This window comes from Amphiura filiformis, chromosome 11 (genome assembly GCF_039555335.1).
Source record: "Amphiura filiformis chromosome 11, Afil_fr2py, whole genome shotgun sequence".
In the NCBI taxonomy this organism is placed as follows: domain Eukaryota; kingdom Metazoa; phylum Echinodermata; class Ophiuroidea; order Amphilepidida; family Amphiuridae; genus Amphiura; species Amphiura filiformis.
The window spans coordinates 4,614,434-4,637,692 of NC_092638.1; the positions used below are offsets into that span (position 1 = coordinate 4,614,434).

Sequence of the window (23,259 nt, forward strand, 5' to 3'; positions counted from 1 at the left end):
GAAAGTCCCCACTTGTTCGAGTAGTCATAACTTCCAATAAATTACATGTAATGGTCAGTGCTCCATTATTTTAAGGCCATTGTCTTTCAAATGTGACTGGATCATGGAAAATTAACCCCCTGAGCACTACCTGCCGATCTAACATTGCCTCTAATTGGTCAATTACACAATATTTTCACTTTAATCACCAATCAAAATGGAGCTTTCCAAATAATTCACCCCAATTTTTTGTGTGGTGAAATTATTCTAACAATGTTGCTGATTGGGCCAATTGACAATGAAAACTTCTTTTTGGCCAATCGGCAGGTAGTTCTCATGGGGTTAAGATGTATAAGATTACTATCCTTGGTCCTTGAGATAGTGATTAGTATTCCACCACAATCCTTCTTAGCCAAAGAAAACACCTGTATCATCCCATTTACCATAGAAAATATTGTTATCATTACTAAAGAAAACACTGATATTGTTTGTACTAGAGAAGTCTGGTGGACAAATTGGTTATGAAGTGGTTAAAAGATGTGGCCAAAAATACAATGAAGAAAAGCACTTGTCTCTAAAATATGACTAGAATTTTTTTAATAGAATTGTTTAAATTCAAGTCATGAAACATTTACTTCACAACCTGTTGCTTGATATAATGACAAATGCCTGAATTATAATAAAGGCCCACACAAAGTATTAAGCAAGTAATGTATTCGATTACAAGTCCAATGCTCATAGTCAAATGAGATCACCAGGTAAAAGCAGGAAAGAGACAGGAAAACAAACAACAGTGGGATGGACAAGAGACAAGATAAAAGTGGTATGAAAATGAGAACTACCAGCTTATTGATCAAAAAGGAGTTTTCATTATCAATTGGACCAATCAGCAACATTGTTTGAATAATTTCACCACACAAAAAAGAAAGGTGAATTATTTGCAAAACTCCATTATGATTGGTGATTAAAATGAAGATATATTGTGCAATTGACCAATCAGAAGCAATGTTAGATCGGCAGGTATATGTAGTGCTCAGGGGGTTAAAAGTTGTGGGGTACCTAACATGGAGCAAGCATGTGGGGAGCATGTTGCTGGCAAACAGTACAGACAAAAATACACAAATAAACTCCTCAAAAAAAGTTTGGAAACTTACCAAAACGGCTTTATTTTTAGAAAAATTTGAAATCTATTTCCATATTATTTCATATCAATACAAGCGTTGTTCTTTCCTGTCAAAAATGACACCAAATTTGTGACCATAACTTATTTTATTGTTGAGTAACTGTCTTTGAAAGACAAGGAGGTCTCAAACAAAATGTGCCAAATCTGCCATTGTCTGCGCCATTTGCATCAGTAAACATGAATAAGGAATACCACACTGTTTCATTAAAAACGGTTTTTGTACTGTCAGTCTCACGTACCGGTCCTCTGCAGCCGTTGTTTTTCTTGGATGGCCAATTCTGGGTCTGTCTTTGACATCTCGGTCTGTGAAACTTGACTTTTAGCTTGGAGATCATACTGCAGGAAAATCCAAATGTTGCCGTGATTCTGAGGTATGCCAGCCTCAAGCTGACCAATAGCGCGAGCCTTATCCACACCCACAAAAAAAAGAGAGTCATTTGACTCATTTGTGTACAATTTTCGTGAGTCAGGTGAAAATTGACTCATTAGCAACAACCAATGAGTCTCTATTGACTCATTTGTATTTTACCAGTGTGTCAATAATGAGCTGACGCATTTGCAAATGTTTCGACTGACTCACTTGGTCGTAAAAAATGAGTCAAGATCGTATTTTGAGCCTTTTTAGAAAAAAATGTGAGTCAACATGACTTGAAAGCGAGGCTGTGTTCTTTTTGCCGACGTCGCCATTTTGCTCTGCAGCCAGTGAGAGATATGTGAATAAAATCGTTTCAATCGTGCAGTTTCACGAATAATTTCATCAGTGACACCCGAAAGCCGCGGAGAAGTTGATTTACTGAAGAGAACGAGAGCAAAATTGGTACGCATAGGTAATTATTTATATTGTTTTAGACGATTTTTATGACTGGATTCGCCGGCTGAATCTTGTCTATTGTATTACATTGAACCATCCAGTATCAGTCCTCTCAGCCAGTATTAGCATAGGCAGACTGCCTGATAAAAGCTCTATCGGACTGAAAACTTATGTAAGCTTAAATTATATCTATTGAATATTTACAGACTCTGAAAAAAATGACGAATAAAGTTCCTATAAGGGAAGGCCTAATGAGTTATCTTTTTCAATTTCTTAGAAAAAGAGGGGGGATAGGTGTGGAGGTTAATTATGGTATTTTCACACCTTTATATCAACCTTTTGAGCTCTTTTGGAAAAATAAAAATGGAAAAAAAGTTTTTGGGCAAAATGAAAAAATCCCTATAAAAGGGAAAGGGCCTTTTTCAATTTCTCGAAGTTGGACTAGATATTAGGATATGCCAATAGAGATGTCTTTTCCAAATTCTCAGAAAAAAGAGGGGGGGGGGCAGGTAGTATGATTTACTGTGGTATTAACACACCTTTATATCCATCTCTTGGATAGATACAAATAGGAATAAACCTTTTGAAATGTCCATTTAAGATTTTTCGAATTTGGACTAAATGTAGGATATGCCAGATAAGATGTCTTTTTCAATTTCTTGGAAATAGAGGGGGGACAGGTAGTCAGGTTTATTTTGGTATTTACATACCTTTATATAAACCTTTTGGAAAGATACAAATAAAATTAACCCTTTGGAAGAATAAAAAATTCGTATAAAAGGGAAAGTTCATTTTCAATTTCTCGAATTTGGACAATATGAAGGGTAGGCCTATTTGGTTGTCTTTTTCAATTTCTCAGAAAAAGAAGGAGGGTAGGCATGTATGTTAATTATGGTATTTATATATCTTTGTAATCACCTTTTTGGAAAGGTAAAAAGATAAAATTAACCCTTTTGAAAAAATGAAAAAATCCCTGTAAAAGGGAAGGTCATTTTTGATTTCTCGAATTTGGGCAACAAATGCCTATTAAATTGTCTTTTTCAATTTCTCAGAAAAAGAGGGAGGATAGGCGTGGAGGTTAATTATGGTATTTACACATCTTTGCATTCACCTTTTGAGAAGGTAGAATCTAAAATTAACCTTTTGAAGAAATAAAAATTCCCTATAAAAGGGAAGATCCGTTTTCGATTTTTTGAATTTGGACAAAATAAATTGAAGGCCTATACTAAGTTGTCTTTTTCAATTTCTCAGAAAAAGAGGGGGGGTAGGCGTAGAGGTTAATTGTGGTATTTGCATACTTATGTATAGCTACCTTTCCAATGACCTTGTGTATTCAATTTTAACCCGTCATGCTAATTTGCATACTTAATTAGCTTTTATTATGCAAGTTAGTATGACAGGTTAATTAATATGTTAATATTTTACAGGGGTATGAGAGTTCCTCTTTTCAGCTGATTTCCTCGTTTTTGAAAATTTTCATGTGCAAAAATGTTAGCTTTCTCATTTATTTTCAGCCTAATATTTATGACCTTTTTACCCAAATTTTATGGTGTTTTCCTTGTTTTTGCCTGTTTTCCTCTTTTTGTGAAATGGCCCTTCACACCCTGATATTAGGCCATAGGAACACATTGGCCAAGTTTCAGACCTGAACTTAGGAAGGTAAAAGTACTGTGAGGTATAGGCCTATTCATGAAGATATTTTTTTTTTATTTATACAATTTTGGCAAAAAAATAATTTTAAAGGTGCATGGTCCAATTTTTCACAATGGAGTTTCCTACTTTGAATGATGGGTCATCGCACCAGTTAAATCGGTCAAACTTAATTAAGTTAATTTATTCATGGGAAAATCACTAAGTTACAGGACAGCACATACACTAGTCTTGAAAAGGGAAAATATTTACCAGTATTCAATGTGAGGTGATGTCCAAACCTGATGCAATGGAATTTTAGGGAGTTTGGTGACCATGACCATTCCATCTCACCTAATTGTATCCTGTGTACATTACCAGAAATAAAATTATTTCACATTTTTGTTTTCCTTTCCAGGCAACGGATGGACCATGGAAAGAATTCTCTACCAGAGTAAAGCCAGGTGCACTGACACATTCCAGGAAATCGTTCACCATCTTGGCAGAGAATGAAGTAGCCTACATGTAATTTGCACCACCAACGACTTGATATCAGCAGTCTCTTTACTTAATATGCTGGTCCGTTACAATTTCAATTTGGCATACAACACGAAAATGGTAAACACACTCACGTTCATTCAGAAGGTGCTAATGAACATTGACACAGTTTAAGGTGTCTGTACAACTTGAATACAATCATTAATGATGAGGCTAATAGTGACAAGAACTGAACTAATTTTTTGTTAAACAACTGTTATGCTTTATACTGAATTTTAAGAGACAAGAACTAAAACTAGAATTTTGGTATCTCCCTTCTATATCTGTGGTTTGAATTAATCGTAAATCTTGACAAGTGTTGGGTTATAACCAGCACAAAACGCAATATTCACAATTGAAACTCCACCATGTTTTAAGGTAGCTACCATAGTGTACAACAGGGGCTTTCATTGAGTTGAACATTTATTAGTGATGTCTATATGGATATCACTGTTGTATGAAAGCCAATTTGATGTTAGTATAAGTACATCAGTGTTATCCTGAATGTTTCTTTTTGAGAAAAAATAAATAAGATGACATGTATTTATCAATGCTAATTATTTTGCTTAAACTGATTGTGATCGTGTGTGTTATAAGTATTATAGATTGTTCTGTTAAAATTGTTTGTGTACAAGTAGGTTCATTATGCTATAATAGGCATATCTAAGAGACTTGCAAATCCATTCAATTTTTCCAATGATCTATATGCATGTAAAGTAAAAATACATGCTAGTTTTCTGTATCATTGGGACTTGCATTTGGTCACTTTTAGAGTACCTATTCCCTATTTTACCAAAATTAGGTGTGCTGAAAATTGCACTCCTCAAGACCATTTTAGGTGTGTGATGGTGTGTTATCGCACTCAAATACCTCAACAGACAAGGCTTGTATTTCTTATGACTCATCACATCGTCATGTAATGGACTCATTTAATATCCATTCTGAGTCTCTTGACTCACTTCATGTATGAAATGAGTCGCTTGACTCACTTCATGTATGAAGTGTTTCATTATACGGACAAAATTAATGACTCATTCAAGTGACATAAACTGAGTCATATGACTCATCTGGAAAATTCTAGCAAGTCATGAAGACTCACTGTAAGTGAGTCTTAGAGTAATCAGACTCATTTGTAATGAGTCATGGTGACTCACATGATCCTTCAAGTGTTTCGTTATACGGACAAACCAATGACGCATTAATTTGAGTCAGGGTGACTAACTTTTTTTTGTGGGTGCAGGTCTGGTAATCGAACCATGTTTGCTTAGAAATTTCTTGCAAATGACCACTATGAAGAAGTGACCAGCAAGATAGGTTGACTTGCGTTGATCTGTTTGAATCCACAAGTAGTAGAACTGCTAATCCCATCCTAGCACTTTTCATTCAACATGATGTACTGCAAACAACTTTTCATTCATTCTTTTATTCATGCATTAAACCACTCGTTCATTCATTCAGAGCAATAAGATGAGCGCAGATAATGGTCAGTTTCGCACATTTTCTTTGAGACCTCTCTGTCTTTCAAAGCAAGTTACTCAGCCGTGGAATAAGCTATCGTCACAAATGAGGTATCATTGTTGACAGAAAAGAACAATGTTTTGGCTGGTATGAAACAATATGGAGATAGATTTCAAAATTTTCTGATATACAACCGTTTTTGAAAGTTTCCAAACTTTTTTTGAGGAGTTTATATCAATAGTACAACAATAAATTGATTTTGAGTTATGGACTGATTCAACATTCAAATCTTCTAGCTTTTCACTGTTTATGCTACCATAATTTTTTGGGTTGGAGAAGACAACATGTTGCCCAAACTTAATAGATTTTCTGACTTGTTTCCTGAAGAAATGCTACAACATTTACTTATGCAAGTGCTGAGATAAACACTTAAACTAAACCTCATAGGACCAAGAGCTCCATGAATCGTTCCATTTGACCAAACCTGTGTGTCTCTATTCTGTACAATAACATGAGCAGGTAGAGCATAGGGAATGGTAACAACCTCCATCACACAGCCAGCCTATAGTCAGCTAAATGTCACCTAGAAACATGACATTGACTAGTGGGAATAGGTTGCAATTACTGAGTGTTACCCAGAGGTTTTACATCCTCAACAGTTTGTATGGATAGTTAAAGGCAAATCAAAATACACTAAGCCAAAAAAGAAACTTGTAATTTTTCACAAGGTCATATCTTAAAATCCTGTGTATCAAAATGAACCAAAATTACACACAGAATTACTTCAATACTCTACTCTAAACACATGTCAGTAACCAAGCAGTTGTGCAACTGACACAACAGCAAAATGCACTGACATGGAGCAGCTTCCTGGACCACATTCACAGCCCAATAAATGGCACCCAGCACAAGAAATCTGTAAGTAAATGGAATAGTGTAGATCAAAACCTGTTTCTTGACCACACTACTTCTCTTACTCTTTGGAAATTGGATCTTATACACATTCTCAAAGATTTCTTGTGCTGGGTGCCAATTATTGGGCTGTGAATGTTGTCCAGGAAGCTGTTCAATATCAGTGCATTTTGCTGTTGTGTCAGTTGTGCAACTGCTTGGGTACTGACATATGTTTAGAGTAAAATATTTTCGAATTTGTTCCATTAAACGCTCATGTGCCAATAACCGCTCACCCAGCAATTTTTGAACTTGATGAATGTGATACTATAAGCAGCCCACCTACATACTTGGTACTCGCTCACAACAACATGTAATGACTAACTCATTATTTGGACATTGTGATCACAGAGAACTGAGGCAGGTCTATAATCACACATGGAGACAATATCATGTTGTACAACCTTTTAGGTCACCATTTGACATTGTTTTAAACAAAATGACCTGTTACCATGAAAGGAGGGTAAAGTTGCAAGTTGGTAGTTTTGAGACATCCTGACTGCTGCGTTGATGTTCTTTGTTTGCCGCGCACCTGTGCAAGCCAGTAGTATGTTCTTCATGAAGGGCCCATTGGACCCCCCATTCACAAAGGACATACAGATATACTATTGGCTTGAACAGGTGCATGTCAAACACATGACATCAATTCAGCAGCCAGGCTGTCTCGAAACTACCAACTTGTAACTTTATGTTCATTTCATGATAGCATGTCACAAATGGTTACTAAGGAAATTAGTGAAACATTAGTGAAAACAAATAATATTTTGCTCTTTTCATAGCGATTGAAGACATGATGCTAAGATTATGAAGTATGGGCTTCTAAGAATGTCATTATTTATAATTAATATTATTATTTCTATTTATTATTAAAACATATATCATGCACTGCATATATTGATGTAATTCATCCTCTTGTCATGTTGAAATTAATAGAGGTATAACTATTAATATAAACAAGTGTCAACATGATATGAAATGAGTAGGATGAATGTATGTATCCAAATGTTGCGTGACCTAGAAACTGCTACATGGGTGAAGGCTTGGAGTCTTCTAGGGAAAATGTGGTACAGAACACAGCAGTGGAATCTCAGTGCAGAGGTGGGGTACAATTTGTCTGAGCTGAGGTCTTTAGGCATTTCAGCATTAAAACTAACAGATGGATGGAATTTTATATAATATCTAGTGTCCCCCAAAAGGTTAAAATACCTAGTGTCCACAAAAAGGTTACATGTATGAAAATGAACCACATTTTGCAATGTTACAACTAAAGGATGTCAATTTTTCAGATATTATTTATTCATCCTTTAATTCTTCTGTTAAGTTTCAACTCCACATCTTTAAATCAACTTAACTTATGATACAAGACGAGATGCAGGGGCGTCAAGAGTGAGTAAGCATCCAAATATATTATAGCTGAAGTTGAACAAACACACAACACTTTTGTTTTTACATTTTTCTTTATTACTGTTTATTTTGCTGTTAATTTCAACATGATTGAACTCATTGAACAAAAACAAACATACTGGCAAATTAAACAGTGCTTGAAATTAAACAAGCTTGATTCTCTGTTTGTCAGAATAAAATACTGCATCCACCATGCTATGGCCTGGCCTACTGAAATACACGCCAAATGGATGGTGGTATAACTCTTGTTTCCTGTATGTTGCACTATGTCACATAAACAGTTTGCTCAGAAGTGTGTGGGATGAGGGCTAAGTGCACAAGTTGTGAACTTGACATAAATGATGTCACGATAAGCAAATTTATATTTGTTTAACAATAACTAAGATTGAATTAAAGTTTTAACTTCAACACTACGTGAAAATTTCCTACTCAAAAACATAAGTCCAGTTGCCTAGATTGTAGTTCAAAATAATTTAATAATTACTACCTGGATGAATGATAATCTTCAAGCGTATTCAACACTACACTATTTTTAGCTCACCTGGAGCGTTTTCACTAGTTGACTAGCACCTTCAGCAGATGGTGATGCTGTGATGATATCTTGTCTACAATCGGGATATCTCTCTCATATGACATCATCAGTGAGAGATATCCCGATTATAGACAAGATATCATCACAGCATCACCATCTGCTGAAGGTGCTAGTCGAGCTAGTGAAAACGTTCCAGGTGAGCGAAAAATAGTGTAGTGTTGAAGTTAAAACTTCCATTCATTTTATTTACTACTACGTATGAATATCCACTCGTATAACTTAAATCATTTTCAAAAATCTATATGCAAACCTTTTTTGGGACACTGTATAACTGCATATACATTGTAAGTCTACAACTTACTGCATGAGTAGATGACAAATTACCAGATCCAATAATTGTCACTACACTTGCTGCTTTGTCCAAATAAACATGTTGTTGCAACATTAATAAGTTATTTTGTGTAACATTCTAACCAATTCAGGCCGCCCCCACAGAGTCTGTTTAAATGGACCTATGAGGACGGTTAAGCTTTGTACAACAACATGGCAAATGTAGGTTACTCTATGTATGTATTAACCCCATGAGAACTACCTGCCGATTGGCCAAAAAGGAGTTTTCATTATCAATTGGACCAATCAGCATTATTGTTAGAATAATTTCACCACACAAAAAATTGGGGTGAATTATTTGCAAATCTCCATTCTGATTGGTGATTAAAATAAAGATATCATGTATATTGACCAATCAGTGAGAATGTTAGATCAGCAGGTAGTGCTCATCAAGGGGTTAAGTATTGTTATCATTCATTTATGTTTGGATTTCTCCTTTGGCAGTTTAATAATTCTCAAAGGCTTTTTAAAACATTATTGCTCTGCTAGCTAGCTAGCTATAGACTATGAGATATTTTCTCAAAATATCAAGAACTATCTTACCCATACTAGGCTTGTTTATACTCATTTTAATGCATTTTTCATGCTGATTCCAAATATGGTCATGAAAATTGACAATTTATGGAATTAACAAAAATAAATGAAAACTTGTCATCTCCAGTCGACACCTATGTGGAGAGAGTTAAGTTACAATATGACACCACCACACTTAATGATGACAGTTACAAGCCTGCCAAATTTGGCAGCATTTATTCATTATAATTATGTGTCCCCAATTTCACATCAAATTTGTGCACTGACATAGATTCTGTCTGTTAAACAAATTGAGTGCAAAGAGAAATTTCAAATGTAAATTTAGCATGCCAAAATCTCAGGAGAATGAAAAGTAAATGGCTGAGCCTGGTACACATGTCGACACATTTATTGAATACATTTTATTACCTTTGTCAATCATTACATTTTAAAAATATCCAAATGTGAACAATAGTCTGGCTGCTAAACATAATTTTGACTAGAAGCTTGTTTTGACATCTTAAGTCTCGATTTGATGGATTTTGCTTCTAAAGTACACCAATGAGAATTAACCAAAATGGCTTAAAAAAACATTTTTGGCTAAGAAAGTAACTGAGTAGCTAAGTTGCAATAAGTATGTATCTACCCAGGTTCTACTAAAGACAGCTTGGAGACTACACTAATAAAATGCTTATTGGTAAAACGTAAAGATAGCTGCCACACAGGGCCATAGCGAGCGGGGCGGCCACGGAGGCCATGGCCGCCCCACTTTTTGAGAAATGTATTGTGTTTTTCTTTATAACATTATTTCAATTTGGGCATACATTTGCATTTTGGCTGCCCCACATTTGTGATGGCTGCCCCACATTTTTCAACCTTGCTGTGGCCCTGCTGCCACACATTATGTATTAAGAAATTGTTTTAGGAACCCAGCAATGTTTACATGACATTTTAACAGTTATCACCAGTTCCATCATCTACAGTTGGACTTCATCAACATCATCAAAGCAGTCCATTGTGATGGACTTTATAAGGAAATTTAAGTCTCACATATCAACATCTGAAATCTGGTGAAGTATATCGAAATGGAGGTGTCAAAAAATTGACTCTAGTCACCAACAAATTCATGACAACCCCATTTCTGAAGAAAATGACAGCCTGCTTAATAAGAATTGGGTCAAAGTAAAAATTTGCCGTTTTTGACTGTGTTTTCCTTTGAACAGCGATATTAAGTGATTCATCAGACTGATTCCTTGAAAAGCACATATCTGTTTCCTTGTCATTTTATATTTTAATTTTTGAAAGTTTTAATAAATCACTTGGGCAGATTACTAAAAGACAGCTTTGCCCAGGACTTATTTACATGTGTATTATAGACAGCGTGATCATGCAAACTTCGACTGGGGAGTATAATGATTTGTCTTGTGAATCCCTTTATATTTTGGCCTAGCAAACCATATTTCTGGACTAGAAAACCTTCTTTTTGTTTAGGAATAAGGTACCTTATTTTATTTTCGGACTGCAAGCCCTTTTATTTGCCCGACTAACAAACCCTATTTTTGGACTAGCGAAGCACCTGCACACCCATCATTTTGGTCTACATAGTTGATAGTGTGACTTCTCTCTAGTTCGAAGGGTCGCAGTAGGTTCTCTAGTCCGAAGGGTCACTAGTCCGAAAACCAAATTAAGTTCGCCAATCAGAAAGTTCTCTAATTTGAATATATAGAATAAGGATTAGTGTTAGGGTTTAGGGTTAGGGTTAGCGAACCTTATTCTATATTCGGACTAGAGAACCTTATTTATTATTCGGACTAGCGAACCCTCTGACTAGAGAACCCGATATTTGGACTAGCAAACCTTTTGATTTAGATTTCGGACTAGCGATGGGTAAATTACGTGTTCGGACTAATGAACCTTCGGACTAGAGAGTTGTCACCAAAAAGTAGGCGTTTACAATGCAATAGGCCATCAACTGATACTTGCCATGTCAAGCTTCAAGAAATCCCGACAAAATGACCTACTTGACACCTGTTCGAGTCACATGACACGGCTTATTGCAACATAATCTTTGTTACAGTGCTTCTAATTAATTCTTAAGATTAATAATTTACAATTACGATGTTTTTATGATATAGTTGGTCAACATCAACATCTGAAATCTGGTGAAGTATATCGAAATGGAGGTGTCAAAAAAAATTGACTCTAGTCACCAACAAATTCATGACAACCCCATTTCTGAAGAAAATGACAGCCTGCTTAATAAGAATTGGGTCAAAGTAAAAATTTGCCGTTTTTGACTGTGTTTTCCTTTGAACAGCGATATTAAGTGATTCATCAGACTGATTCCTTGAAAAGCACATATCTGTTTCCTTGTCATTTTATATTTTAATTTTTGAAAGTTTTAATAAATCACTTGGGCAGATTACTAAAAGACAGCTTTGCCCAGGACTTATTTACATGTGTATTATAGACAGCGTGATCATGCAAACTTCGACTGGGGAGTATAATGATTTGTCTTGTGAATCCCTTTATATTTTGGCCTAGCAAACCATATTTCTGGACTAGAAAACCTTCTTTTTGTTTAGGAATAAGGTACCTTATTCTATATTCGGACTAGAGAACCTTATTTATTATTCGGACTAGCGAACCCTCTGACTAGAGAACCCGATATTTGGACTAGCAAACCTTTTGATTTAGATTTCGGACTAGCGATGGGTAAATTACGTGTTCGGACTAATGAACCTTCGGACTAGAGAGTTGTCAACAAAAAGTAGGCGTTTACAATGCAATAGGCCATCAACTGATACTTGCCATGTCAAGCTTCAAGAAATCCCGACAAAATGACCTACTTGACACCTGTGCGAGTCACATGACACAACATATTGCAACATAATCTTTGTTACAGTGCTTCTAATTAATTCTTAAGATTAATAATTTACAATTACGATGTTTTTATGATATAGTTGGTCACGGTGATGTTTTTTAATAAATATTATGCTCTCTCTTGATATAATGGATGACTGTTGCCTGCGCTTTTAATTGAAATTATCGGAACATGGCGATAAAAGTATATGTGACCAGATAATGAATTTATGAAGACATATTAGAATAACATGGAAAAACTGTGGCAAGATATTATATATTAATCTTCCATAGCCACCTGCTAAGTACATTAATGAGTCTTGTATGTAATTTATGACATATACAAACTGCGAGCGTTGGATCATTTATACGCTGCTCAACATGTAGGCAATTCACTCTTAAGAAAATATGGAGAATGTGCTGTTTCTGTCAAGTTTATGTACATAGGATTAACTGATAGTATTGATACTGAAGAACGAATACAATTTGTCGACCTTTATTTCCAGCTTTGTTTCCAGTCAGACATCTGGCCATAACAAATTGGTCAAATTCGTGGAGCTTATCATCTCAGTGATAGATACTGAATTTATTTCAAATCAGCGGAGGTATAGCGTCTAATTTCAACATATTCTGCAAAAACCTGATGGAAGCAGATGACGGTGTTATCACAGGAGGAATATAGTTTATGCATTTAATTTGGATGAGAGAAACATTAAGTTAAAATATTTGCTGATAGTTGGTGCATCTTCTGACTAGACCTCTTTCATGTTATATGTTATGTGTTGAAATTATTATGAACAATCAAGATGGCAGTTGTTACAAACACAGATGACATTATACTCGCAGATGGTGAACCTCTCGCAGAAGGTGAACCTCTTGCAGAAGGTGGACCTCACTCCGAAAGCGAACCTTCCCCTGAGACAGAACCAGATAATGGCAAAGCAGAGCCTATTCCAGACTGGTCACAAGCTTCCGAAACTGCCAAAATCATCAAAGATATTCACGTCTATGGATTTGCCACTATTTTCCTGCTAGTGTCAGTATTCTGCATAATAAGACTTTGGAAGCTGTGTAAATTACGGCGTCGCAGAAATGTAAGCGCTGTTCAATTCAAAACGTTCCTAGTTGCATCAACTTTATCTTTCAGCGTTTTGAGATCGATTGTGCTGTACTCTGCAGGATATGGCTCCAAAGATATTTTACCGCTCTTACTGGGTCATATGTTATGGGGAATTGCTTTTAGCTGTCTCGCTGCTGCATTCAGTTTCTTGTTGGTGATATTAATGGAAACGACACAGTTCCGATCTACGTTACCATGTAGTACCATCCAAGGTCACATATTAGGCATAAGTACCATCATCTATGTTATCATACTGGTAACAACTGAGGTAGTTCTCCTCTACACAACAACAATCCAAGTCACTCTCATCGTCTGCAGATCATTCTTCATCATCTGGGGTGCTACAATGATGACGGGTTACTTCACTGTTAGCTATCGCATCAATAAAAACGTTCTGGTGTCTACTGCAGAGTCCAGATGCAACAGAAGTTCGCAATCTCCTTTGAAGAAATTATCTGCCCTTCTGAGTTTCTGTGCAATATCAGGAATGATCTTGATGGGGATTCAGATTTACGCTACTTTTGATGTTATATTTGATCTTGCTGCCGTTAAGTCTCCTGCACCGTGGCCATGGCTTGTATTACAGACATCTCTTAGAGTATTAGAGGTACTTATGTGTGGTTTGTTGATGCTAATATCAAGAGGAGCAGAGAAACAGCAACGCAGACAAGAGCAATTTGATTGTCAGATGGGGATGGACACGAAGATATCTGCATCAACTTCAGAATTGAGGATGACAAATACCGCACAATTGACACAGAACGTTTGATTAAACCGTTTGCAAAATAATTAATAAAAATATGATAATCATTATTATACACTATCTAAATATTGAAAGCATGTTAAATTGTTGAAATTTGTTGAGAAAAATTTGCTGGGCATTGGATTTTAGTTTGTGTTAAGGCGGTAGCCATTTAAGGTGGTATACTCTGACAAATTTCCCAATGAAATAATTAATGAATTTCTTTAAAATTAAAATTGTACCAATAACGGTCAGAATGAAAGCCATTATTGGTGAGATCTGGTACCAAACATTTCTGGTACCTATCTAATGGCATTCTTACTCCAAAACTGAACATGTCACCAGTCGTATGTTAGTAAACCAAAACTTCGTACCTTCTCATATTAGTTTTTTTTTTTTTTTTTTTTTTTTTATTATCTTGATTATTATTTATATCAACCTTTAGAGTGATAAAACATATCTGTGTATCGCCAAGTGTATTCGAAGTACCCTGATTATTTCAATATTTATTAACAAAAATTTATATTGTATGTGCAGAGTAATTTCAAATCAGTCAAATTTTAATTTTTACCAAGTCAGTCTGATAAAAAGAATGGCTTTTTTCCACTCTTGCAATAATTTTCCATCTTGTGCAATATATTCTTGTATCACACTCAAAGCCATTCAATATTATATAAACATAATCTATAAACTAATAAATAAAATTTAAATGATACAAACATACTGTCATGTACATATGTATCATATACATGTAATCTGAATGGATAACATAACAATATAAATCTGACAAATCTATTTACGCTATTTAAGTTGTCATGTGTATACATCAGAAATATCATAGTGTATTTGTGTTAAGCTTTAAGGATGCATGATGCACGTGGCCGTACTTTGTAAAATTGTTAATACTTTCTTTTTACCTTATAAGGCAACAAAAATAACTATGTAAAAATATGTAAAACTAAATATTCTGTAAATCTTCCATATGAATATGGTGATTTTGACTGCAGATACACTGTATTGTTTATATATATGTGTACGTCCATATCAAAATGATGCACTTGTCGCCTGCAACATGTGTCTCTTTTTACGTAATAGCAAGGAATAAATACCAGACTCATCTCAAGTGGAGGTCACTTCAAATCACCCCCAAGTGACATGGTTTAGGAATGTTCTCTGTATACCTAAACCATGTGACTTGGGGATGAGTCGTACAATGACGATCTATGATGATATTTTCTATTTCTTGGATGGGATTTTTTCCGGGTCCAAGCACAGCCTGCTGGACCCATTCAGGCTATGTACATAATCTTACTTTTTCCGGGTCCAGTGAGTTCAAAAAGCGTCCTGGAATTGAAGACACGAAAAACTGTGAACCCTGGTCGGGACTGAGGTCGATCATCAGTTTGAAGTATTATGAGCATCATGTATGCCATGTACTTACAGTGGTATGAAAATTGCATCAAGTTTAACTAATATTCGATTGCATGATTTGCATGTCAAAGGTCAAAAAGGTCATGGTGATACACGTCACAGTCTCGCTGAAGAAAGATGGAGAGCCGTCTGAAAATCCTGAAGTAAGAATAATTTCCTGTGTTTGGATCAGAGTTTTAAACTTTAATCATTTTATTAAACGTCTTAGTATGATGTTTTATTAAAAAATCTCATATTTTGAGAAATACAGCACCTACAAGAGACAAATACAGCACCTAAAGGTATGACTTTTTCAATATATGTTAGTTTATTAAAGTACATTACAAGTCAGTAATATTAAAATTAAATTTTCAAAAACACTTAAGGGCATCCTACTCAGCAAATGTTACAATATATTAAGTAAAATTTCACTTCAAGTTAAATGTTGCATTTTATATTCATTCAATCACATTTGCTATTTGCACAGTCATTCAGCATATTTATATTTTTCTTCAAAAAATACAAAAATATAAATTTTGATGAATTTTAGGATATATCCTACTCCTGCCAATCACTCTTATAAAGTGGGTGTTTAACAAGGTAGCTCAGCTCAAGTATGATTGCATTGTATGTTAAATAAGGCCAAAAAAATGTTGTTTCACAGTCCTCGCTGAGTTTATTTTACAAAAGAATACCAACCCTAATTTTGGAAATTCCAAAAAAAGTTTTTTTTTCCTTTTAAAATTGTTGACATCCTGAAAAGGTTTCTTATTTATTTATTAATTTATTTATTTATTGCATCATATTTACCCAGGGTGGCCTGATCAGCTAAAATGCTGTTCTTACACGGGCCCTGCAACAGTTCTCTACACTTCTAAACTGTTTTAAAACATGAATGAAGTGGCATGCAGTAAAGAAATATTCCATCTCACACATTATTCGGGCTATTTATTATGCTAAGGCCTAAAACATTTGTTCGATTGGCGTAACTTGACCAACTTGATTCCCAGTTAACCATAACTAATGCAATTAGAAATCTTTGTATCTTCTGTACATCATTAACAGTATACTTCAAAGGTGCGTGATCAGATCAACAGCCAAGTAAAATGTAGCTCCCAAGATATCTTTAGTTTAGATGATGTCAGCAAAATTGTGATAAAAACCTCCAGAATAGCGTTTAATTAAGCGAAGTCGAATTAAAACCAAATTGTCAATGGGGAGAAAATTTTTGACCAGGCGTATAAATGGGTTTTTTTTACCCTTGTGTATAATATGGATTAAGCCGTTGATCCACTTGGAGGTATGCACATCAGTGATTTCAGATATGCGTTCACCTAGGTTAAAACAGGTGCAGGGTTATTGAATGCATTCATAATGGTTTTGTTAAAGGTTTTTGTTGTTGCTATGATACAACCAATCACTTGGCATAATTGTAGCTGGCAAATGCAAATGGGTTTTGACTCACATCATGTTTTATCATCGAGAGATCAACGTCTACTGAAAAAAGGTTAAAGCATCTATGGTTAAATAGCTGCATGTCAATATAAAACAGTGACATGTTAATGCTTGCATTCGCTCTATGGCAATGTATAGCAATCTACCAACAGGATAAACAAAATGGCAACAGTAAAACAATCAGGGTGTGATTGTAACATAGATCGTGATTGTGCAGGACGGTGCGTCATCATGGTGGAATCTTTGTCTTTCGGCGGTATGGAAGGGACAATGTACTTGAGTAGGCAAGTTATGATTAATATGTTAATTATACGATGAAATAATAATGATAATAATAAATAACAGAAATAGCACTAACGAGGATCAATATGAAGGACAGCGATTAATTAATTTAATACATGTAGCGAAAAGATTACGCAACTATACGTATCCCTTATCCCAGGGCCCTTATCTCTTGGAAATTTTATTAAATGTAAGCCTACATGCATAGGCCTACACATATAACATCTATAAGCCCCGCTATAAGCAGTGCCAAGAAATGAGTGCGTAAGGCATAAGATAAGGTGTGGTTTAAAACATTAAATAGTGCCAGCGTGGGCATTTCAGTGATCGAATAATTATGAACAATGCAGTTAAATAGATTAAGTTCAAACATGCTTAATACACATGAGCACAGTCATGGTAATTAAGGCGGAGGGCAAGTATATAGTATGACCTATGGTACCTTTCGAAGTACAGTGGGATCAAAATTATTATACAAATGCACGGTCAGATTCAGTTTCGAGTTAATGCGAGTTGATAGAGTACGTAAAACCAATATCCCACTTAAGTTCGAGTTTATAGCTATTAATGACGCTTCAGTTTGACATGGTTTCTTCAAAAAATCATAGGCCTAAACATGAATATTACAGGATCTAATAGTAGTAGGCTAGTAATTATGGTAGGCAATAAGTACAAGGATAACTAGCGGGGAACAATATTAATCAAGCAACAAATGGTAGGGTCAAGGAGGTTACACTAAATTCATAGTTCTATTACTAATGAAAAACAGAATAAGAAGAAAGAAAAACTATTGTTTATCAAGAGAGATAGACCAGCTCTATATAATGGCAGAGTCTGGATCTTATCAAGTAATGAAGGGAAAACAATCTGACAAATAGGGATGGTCAATTAAGTCACAAATAAGGAAAATGGAAGTATAAGTAATAGGTCTAATATAAATATAAAAATAATAAGCAGATACAGTAATAGCAAAATGAAACCCCAATTGTAAGGGTAATGATAGATATAATATAGATATGCAGTAAAATATAAAAACGGTAAGTAAAGAAGGCCAACAAGAAAAAATATCTTAATTTCTGGAGGTAAACAAATTGGGATGGTCACTTAGGTCACAAATAAGGAAAATGAAGTTTAAGTACTGTATAAATATAAAAAATAATAAGCATACCAGATACAGTAATAGCATCTAGTAGATTTAAATGAAACACATTTTGTAAGGGTAATGATAGATACAATATAGATATGCAGTAAAATATATAAATAGTCCTTCAAGAACATAAATTAGTAACAAGGTAGAAATGACCGATTAGTGGATCTGCATTATACAATTTAATATAACTATATCAAAGAATACATACAGGTAATATAGTGCAAGAAGAAAAAATAAATACAAAATAAATGGAATTGAGTATATTAGGCCTTAGGCCTAATATTAAAAAATTATAAATTACATGCGTTTAAGGGTAGACGAGGTATTGTTGGACGAAGCAATCTAAAAATCGATTTTCATTATCTAGATCAATATATTATTGAAAGTCAACACCTTGATGTTTTGCAAAGTTCTACAAATCGTATACTTTGCAAACTTGTTTAATTTATTGTTGTTAATGAGCTATGTACGTTTTACAAAAGTGTTGTTGTTTCAGCCCTCTTTACAACGTAACTCAAGAACCGCAGCACCTATTAAAAAAAGTATATCTGTGATATTATAATTCTTCTATACGCTCACTATGAATTGAGCAATGCAGTTTTTGCCAAAGCTCACAACCATTCATAAGATACTGTGAACTACCAAATCACAACAGTTTAAAATAATTAATAACCTTAAAGAGATTCTTTTGGGGGTTGTCAATTAATACTGAGTTATATTATTGAATTCGTGCATTCGCACAACTCCAGCGATGGTTTAGGACGTTTGTAGTGCAAGTATCGGGTAAAGCGCGAGAGGCTTGGTTAAAAAGAATGATAAAAACAAAAATTGTCTGGTACAATTGTAAAATTTGAGAACCCTTAAATGCTTATTACAGTGTGTAGCAAATACCCTCGCTGATAATATGGAACATAGGCATATCAAAATATTGTAGTTGGCATGTATTTAAAGAAATTCTTTCGGGTGGTTGTCAATTTAATACCAGTTATACTCCATCGATGGTTAGGACGTTTGGAGTGCAAGAACGAGAGGCCTAGTTAAAAAGAATGAAAAAAAAAAAAAAAAAAAAAATGACTTGTGCAAATGTAAAATCTGAGAACCCTTAGGCTTATTACAGGGTTAGCAAAAGCTAGCAAATACCTTAGGTACTGGCTAATAGTGCGGAACATAGGCAGACCACATGGCATATTCGTACAGGCAAGAAATATATTTTTGAGTATAGGCCTACACTAAAAAGCCGAACTATTATGTATATAGGCATTCATGTTTGTAGGTGGTATTTATAAAGTATGCGGACACATCAAATATGGTTAAGAGGTATATGTATGTAGGCAACGGGCAAGGAATACATGATTATACAAAATAGATGAGAAAGTAGGGGAGCAGTTATATGAGGAAGCCACTAATTGCATAGTGCGTTGTGATGTGAGCCACCATTTTCATTATAGTTAAACAGCTAATGTAGTAAGAGAACAAAACAAGCCTAAGTTGAAAGGGCAAAGGTCACGTGCGCGAATTCACATGCATACAATGAGCTACAATGTCAAACAATTTTATAACAAATAGGCGTTTTAAAAACAAAAACAAAGGAGTAGGCCTATAGTTATAATTTACAGCGTCTATAAAAGAAACATGGCAGAACAGACACCAACAGACAAATCATATCTGCATATCATAAAACAGTAGTATAAGACATACAGTGTATAGCATCAGTTGTCTCTTGCTGTGTATTTTTGTTTCATTTCAGAAATTCATAGTGTTGATGTTGTGGAATTAGCATAGGCCACTTGTGAACATTACGAACATGAACAATATCGTGTGGGACATGGCAAAATGTGTAGGGGACATCATGCATGGTATAAAGGTCAGTCTCCAACAAGCGACACAAGGCGAAGTTCCTGAGCTCATGGAAATTAAAAACAAATTCACATGAGGAGCGTGTGGACATGCATGAACACATGGATATATATCGATTCGTTATCTAAATCAATATGTCATGGAAAAATAAAAGCGTTGATGTTTTGCAAAGTTAATTCTACAAATCATATACCGTGAAAACGTCAGCTTGAAAACGTGTTGGATTATTGTATTGTTGTTAAGGAGTTGGTACCTCCACACTTCTTACAAAAGTGTTGTTGTTTCAGCGTTTGTTACAACATAATTCAAGAACCACATGACCTATGTGTATCTGTGATATTTAAATTCTTCTACACACTTGCTATGAAAGGATGAAGGCAATTTCGGCAAAAGCTCACCACCAATTGCAAGCTAGGTGCTGTGAACTACCAAATCGCAAGGACCGGATGTGCGAACGTTTCTCACATGTGCAGGAATTATTACGTGTTTAGGTGAACGATGTTGTAAACCAGAGAAAACCGTTAAAATCGATGCACAGTCGATTACAATATTAATAGTCGCATCACCGCATCATCAACATATTTGTCAGGGGTGTGACAGCATGGAATTGGCATTTGATGAAAGCTCAGATGAAAGCTCAGATGAAAACAAAAACAATGCAAGTAGTTTGTAGTCACAAAACAAAGTCAAGCAAACTTTATTTGGAAACGGCATGATCATCACTAGAGCTAAACAATGACCAAAAAAGGACAAGTATACAGTACAGGATTAAGCAGTCTAAGATACATTTAATTTGGTTTCCTTGGGGACACAAATTGAAATTTAATTCCTGAAATGCATAATAAAGCAAGTTGGTAACATATATTGATATAACACTCTTGCTATGAACCTCACAGTTGGCAAAGGCGAAATGATAAAACAAGTTCATAAAAGAAAAATTGTATATATATCCTGTATGAAAATCCTTTGTAAATATTGAAACGATACACGCTGCAATTGGAAGGTTTTCCTGCTTTTATCCCACGAAGGTTTTGATTAGGTTTTTCTACGTTCCAATTGCATCTATTCGGTATCAGTGACAGTATGAAATCCAAATGATTGATATGGGAATTTGTGTTTGATATGTATGATTCAAAATATATGTGTTCATTTTATTCAACATTTATTTGAAAACCGTTACATGTAAGAAATAAAATATACGGTAAAGCATTTAGCCACTTTAATGCTTAAAATCAGTTCTCGAGGTGCTAATCGCTTTAAAACCCAGAAGTAATTTGGGCAATTATGTTGGCCAATCGTGTGCCACTCTAAAATCACAATCATCAACTCAAGCTCCACAAGTGAAATAATTCTTTATCCTATAAAGCCGAGTAGCGCAGAAAACATAATGATACATGTTCCATGTTGCATCCAGGAGCATTGAATCATTGAAATTGAAAAAAAAAGGGCGGGTGTTAAGCAAGTTCCTTTTGAAATAAAGGAACTTGTTTGGCAGATATTTTTCGGCTTTCAATGATATTCTGCATTAATTATATGCATTTATGACAAATCATGGCAAATGACATGGTCATTATTTGAAATCGAATATATTTTCAATAGTAACTACATGTAACCTTTAATACATGTGTGTAAGTATGGAATTGGGTGTTATAAAATACACACGATAAGAATTCCAAATGGGATGGCCTTTCAATTTTTAAATTGAAATTAAAATGCTGCGTGATTGTTTTGTCTGCGTTTTGGGATCTTTTGGGCTCAATTACAGCGCTGATTATGTTTGTCACGGCTTTTAGGCTTTTACTCCATAGGATATTGGTGCCAATTAGCGCAGATTATGTTCATGTTGCGTCAGGTTGGGTACTTTCCATGGAGTTGGAAATATGGTGCCAAGTAGTGCGGATTATGTATGTGATACATTATGTAAGAATCAAATATTCTATATATGAATGATAATAACGTCATAAAGAAATATTGTGCCTTTAAATATGCGCAGATTATGGTATTGTCTGGTGTAGGGGCATTTTTCTTTGGTATGAGATACTTAAGAAATCCCATAGCGGATATTCTTTATAAATAAACCAAATGATCTCTCGGTTGGTATAGAACATGACCACCACAAAAAGTGTTGTCTCCCATGTTTGTTGTTTTTGAGTTCATTGACAATAGCGTTTAATTAAGCGAAGTTTAATTAAAACCAAATTGTCAATGGGGAGAAAATTTTGGCCAGGCGTATAAATGGGTTTTTTACCCTTGTGTATAATATGGATTAAGCCGTTGATCCACTTGGAGGTATGCACATCAGTGATTTCAGATATGCGTTCACCTAGGTTAAAACAGGTGCAGGGTTATTGAATGCATTCATAATAAAGGTTTTGTTGTTGCTATGATACAACCAATCACTTGGCATAATTGTAGCTGGCAAATGCAAATGGGTTTTTGACTCACATCATGTTTTATCATCGAGAGATCAACGTCTACTGAAAAACCCACCCTCCACGCCCAATAAATGTATATGTTAAGTGAAAGTAAAGTAACAGTGAGTCATGTATAAGTTTACATGTTTTAGCGGAAAGTAAGTAAGAATAATCAATTGGTTTTAAGTTTTACGTAACTTTGAAAACATGTTTAATGCTAAATTATGCGGTTTAAATTAACACGAGCATTAAATGTTTTATCAGAGCGTTAAACGTTTTCAAGGTAATCATTTGAAACAGAAATATCATAATAAATGTCAAATGTTCACTTCCAATTCATGCATAACAATATAAGAATTGAAGTAAATATAATCAAGCCTTGCAGGCTTAATTGAAGTTCATTTAATGGCTTAACATGATTAATAAAACAGGTTATCATAACAAGTGGGGACACGGATAAGATAATAACTCCCAAGTCAACAAGTGATAATAATTGTGAATTCAAGTTTAAGTCTAAAAGCTTTCAATTGTATATACAGAAATATCACAATGAATGTCAAATGTTCACAATATGAGGTAA

General features: G+C 34.9%; 2 protein-coding genes across 4 annotated transcripts in view; one reads left to right on the forward strand and one right to left on the reverse strand.

The window, feature by feature from the left end:
* LOC140164243 (HEAT repeat-containing protein 6-like) overlaps positions 1–23,259 on the reverse strand; it is a 386,072-nt gene that overhangs the window by 173,419 nt on the left and 189,394 nt on the right. The window lies entirely within an intron of this gene.
* Positions 13,045–14,138, forward strand: LOC140164103 (uncharacterized). Its single transcript, XM_072187348.1, has one exon. It carries the CDS (start codon positions 13,056–13,058, stop codon positions 14,136–14,138), a length of 1,083 nt encoding a protein of 360 aa, XP_072043449.1. The 5' UTR covers positions 13,045–13,055.

Bases quoted from the DNA above. Each gene is read 5' to 3' on its own strand.
- LOC140164103 (XM_072187348.1), top strand. From the start codon at position 13,056: ATGGCAGTTGTTACAAACACAGATGACATTATACTCGCAGATGGTGAA.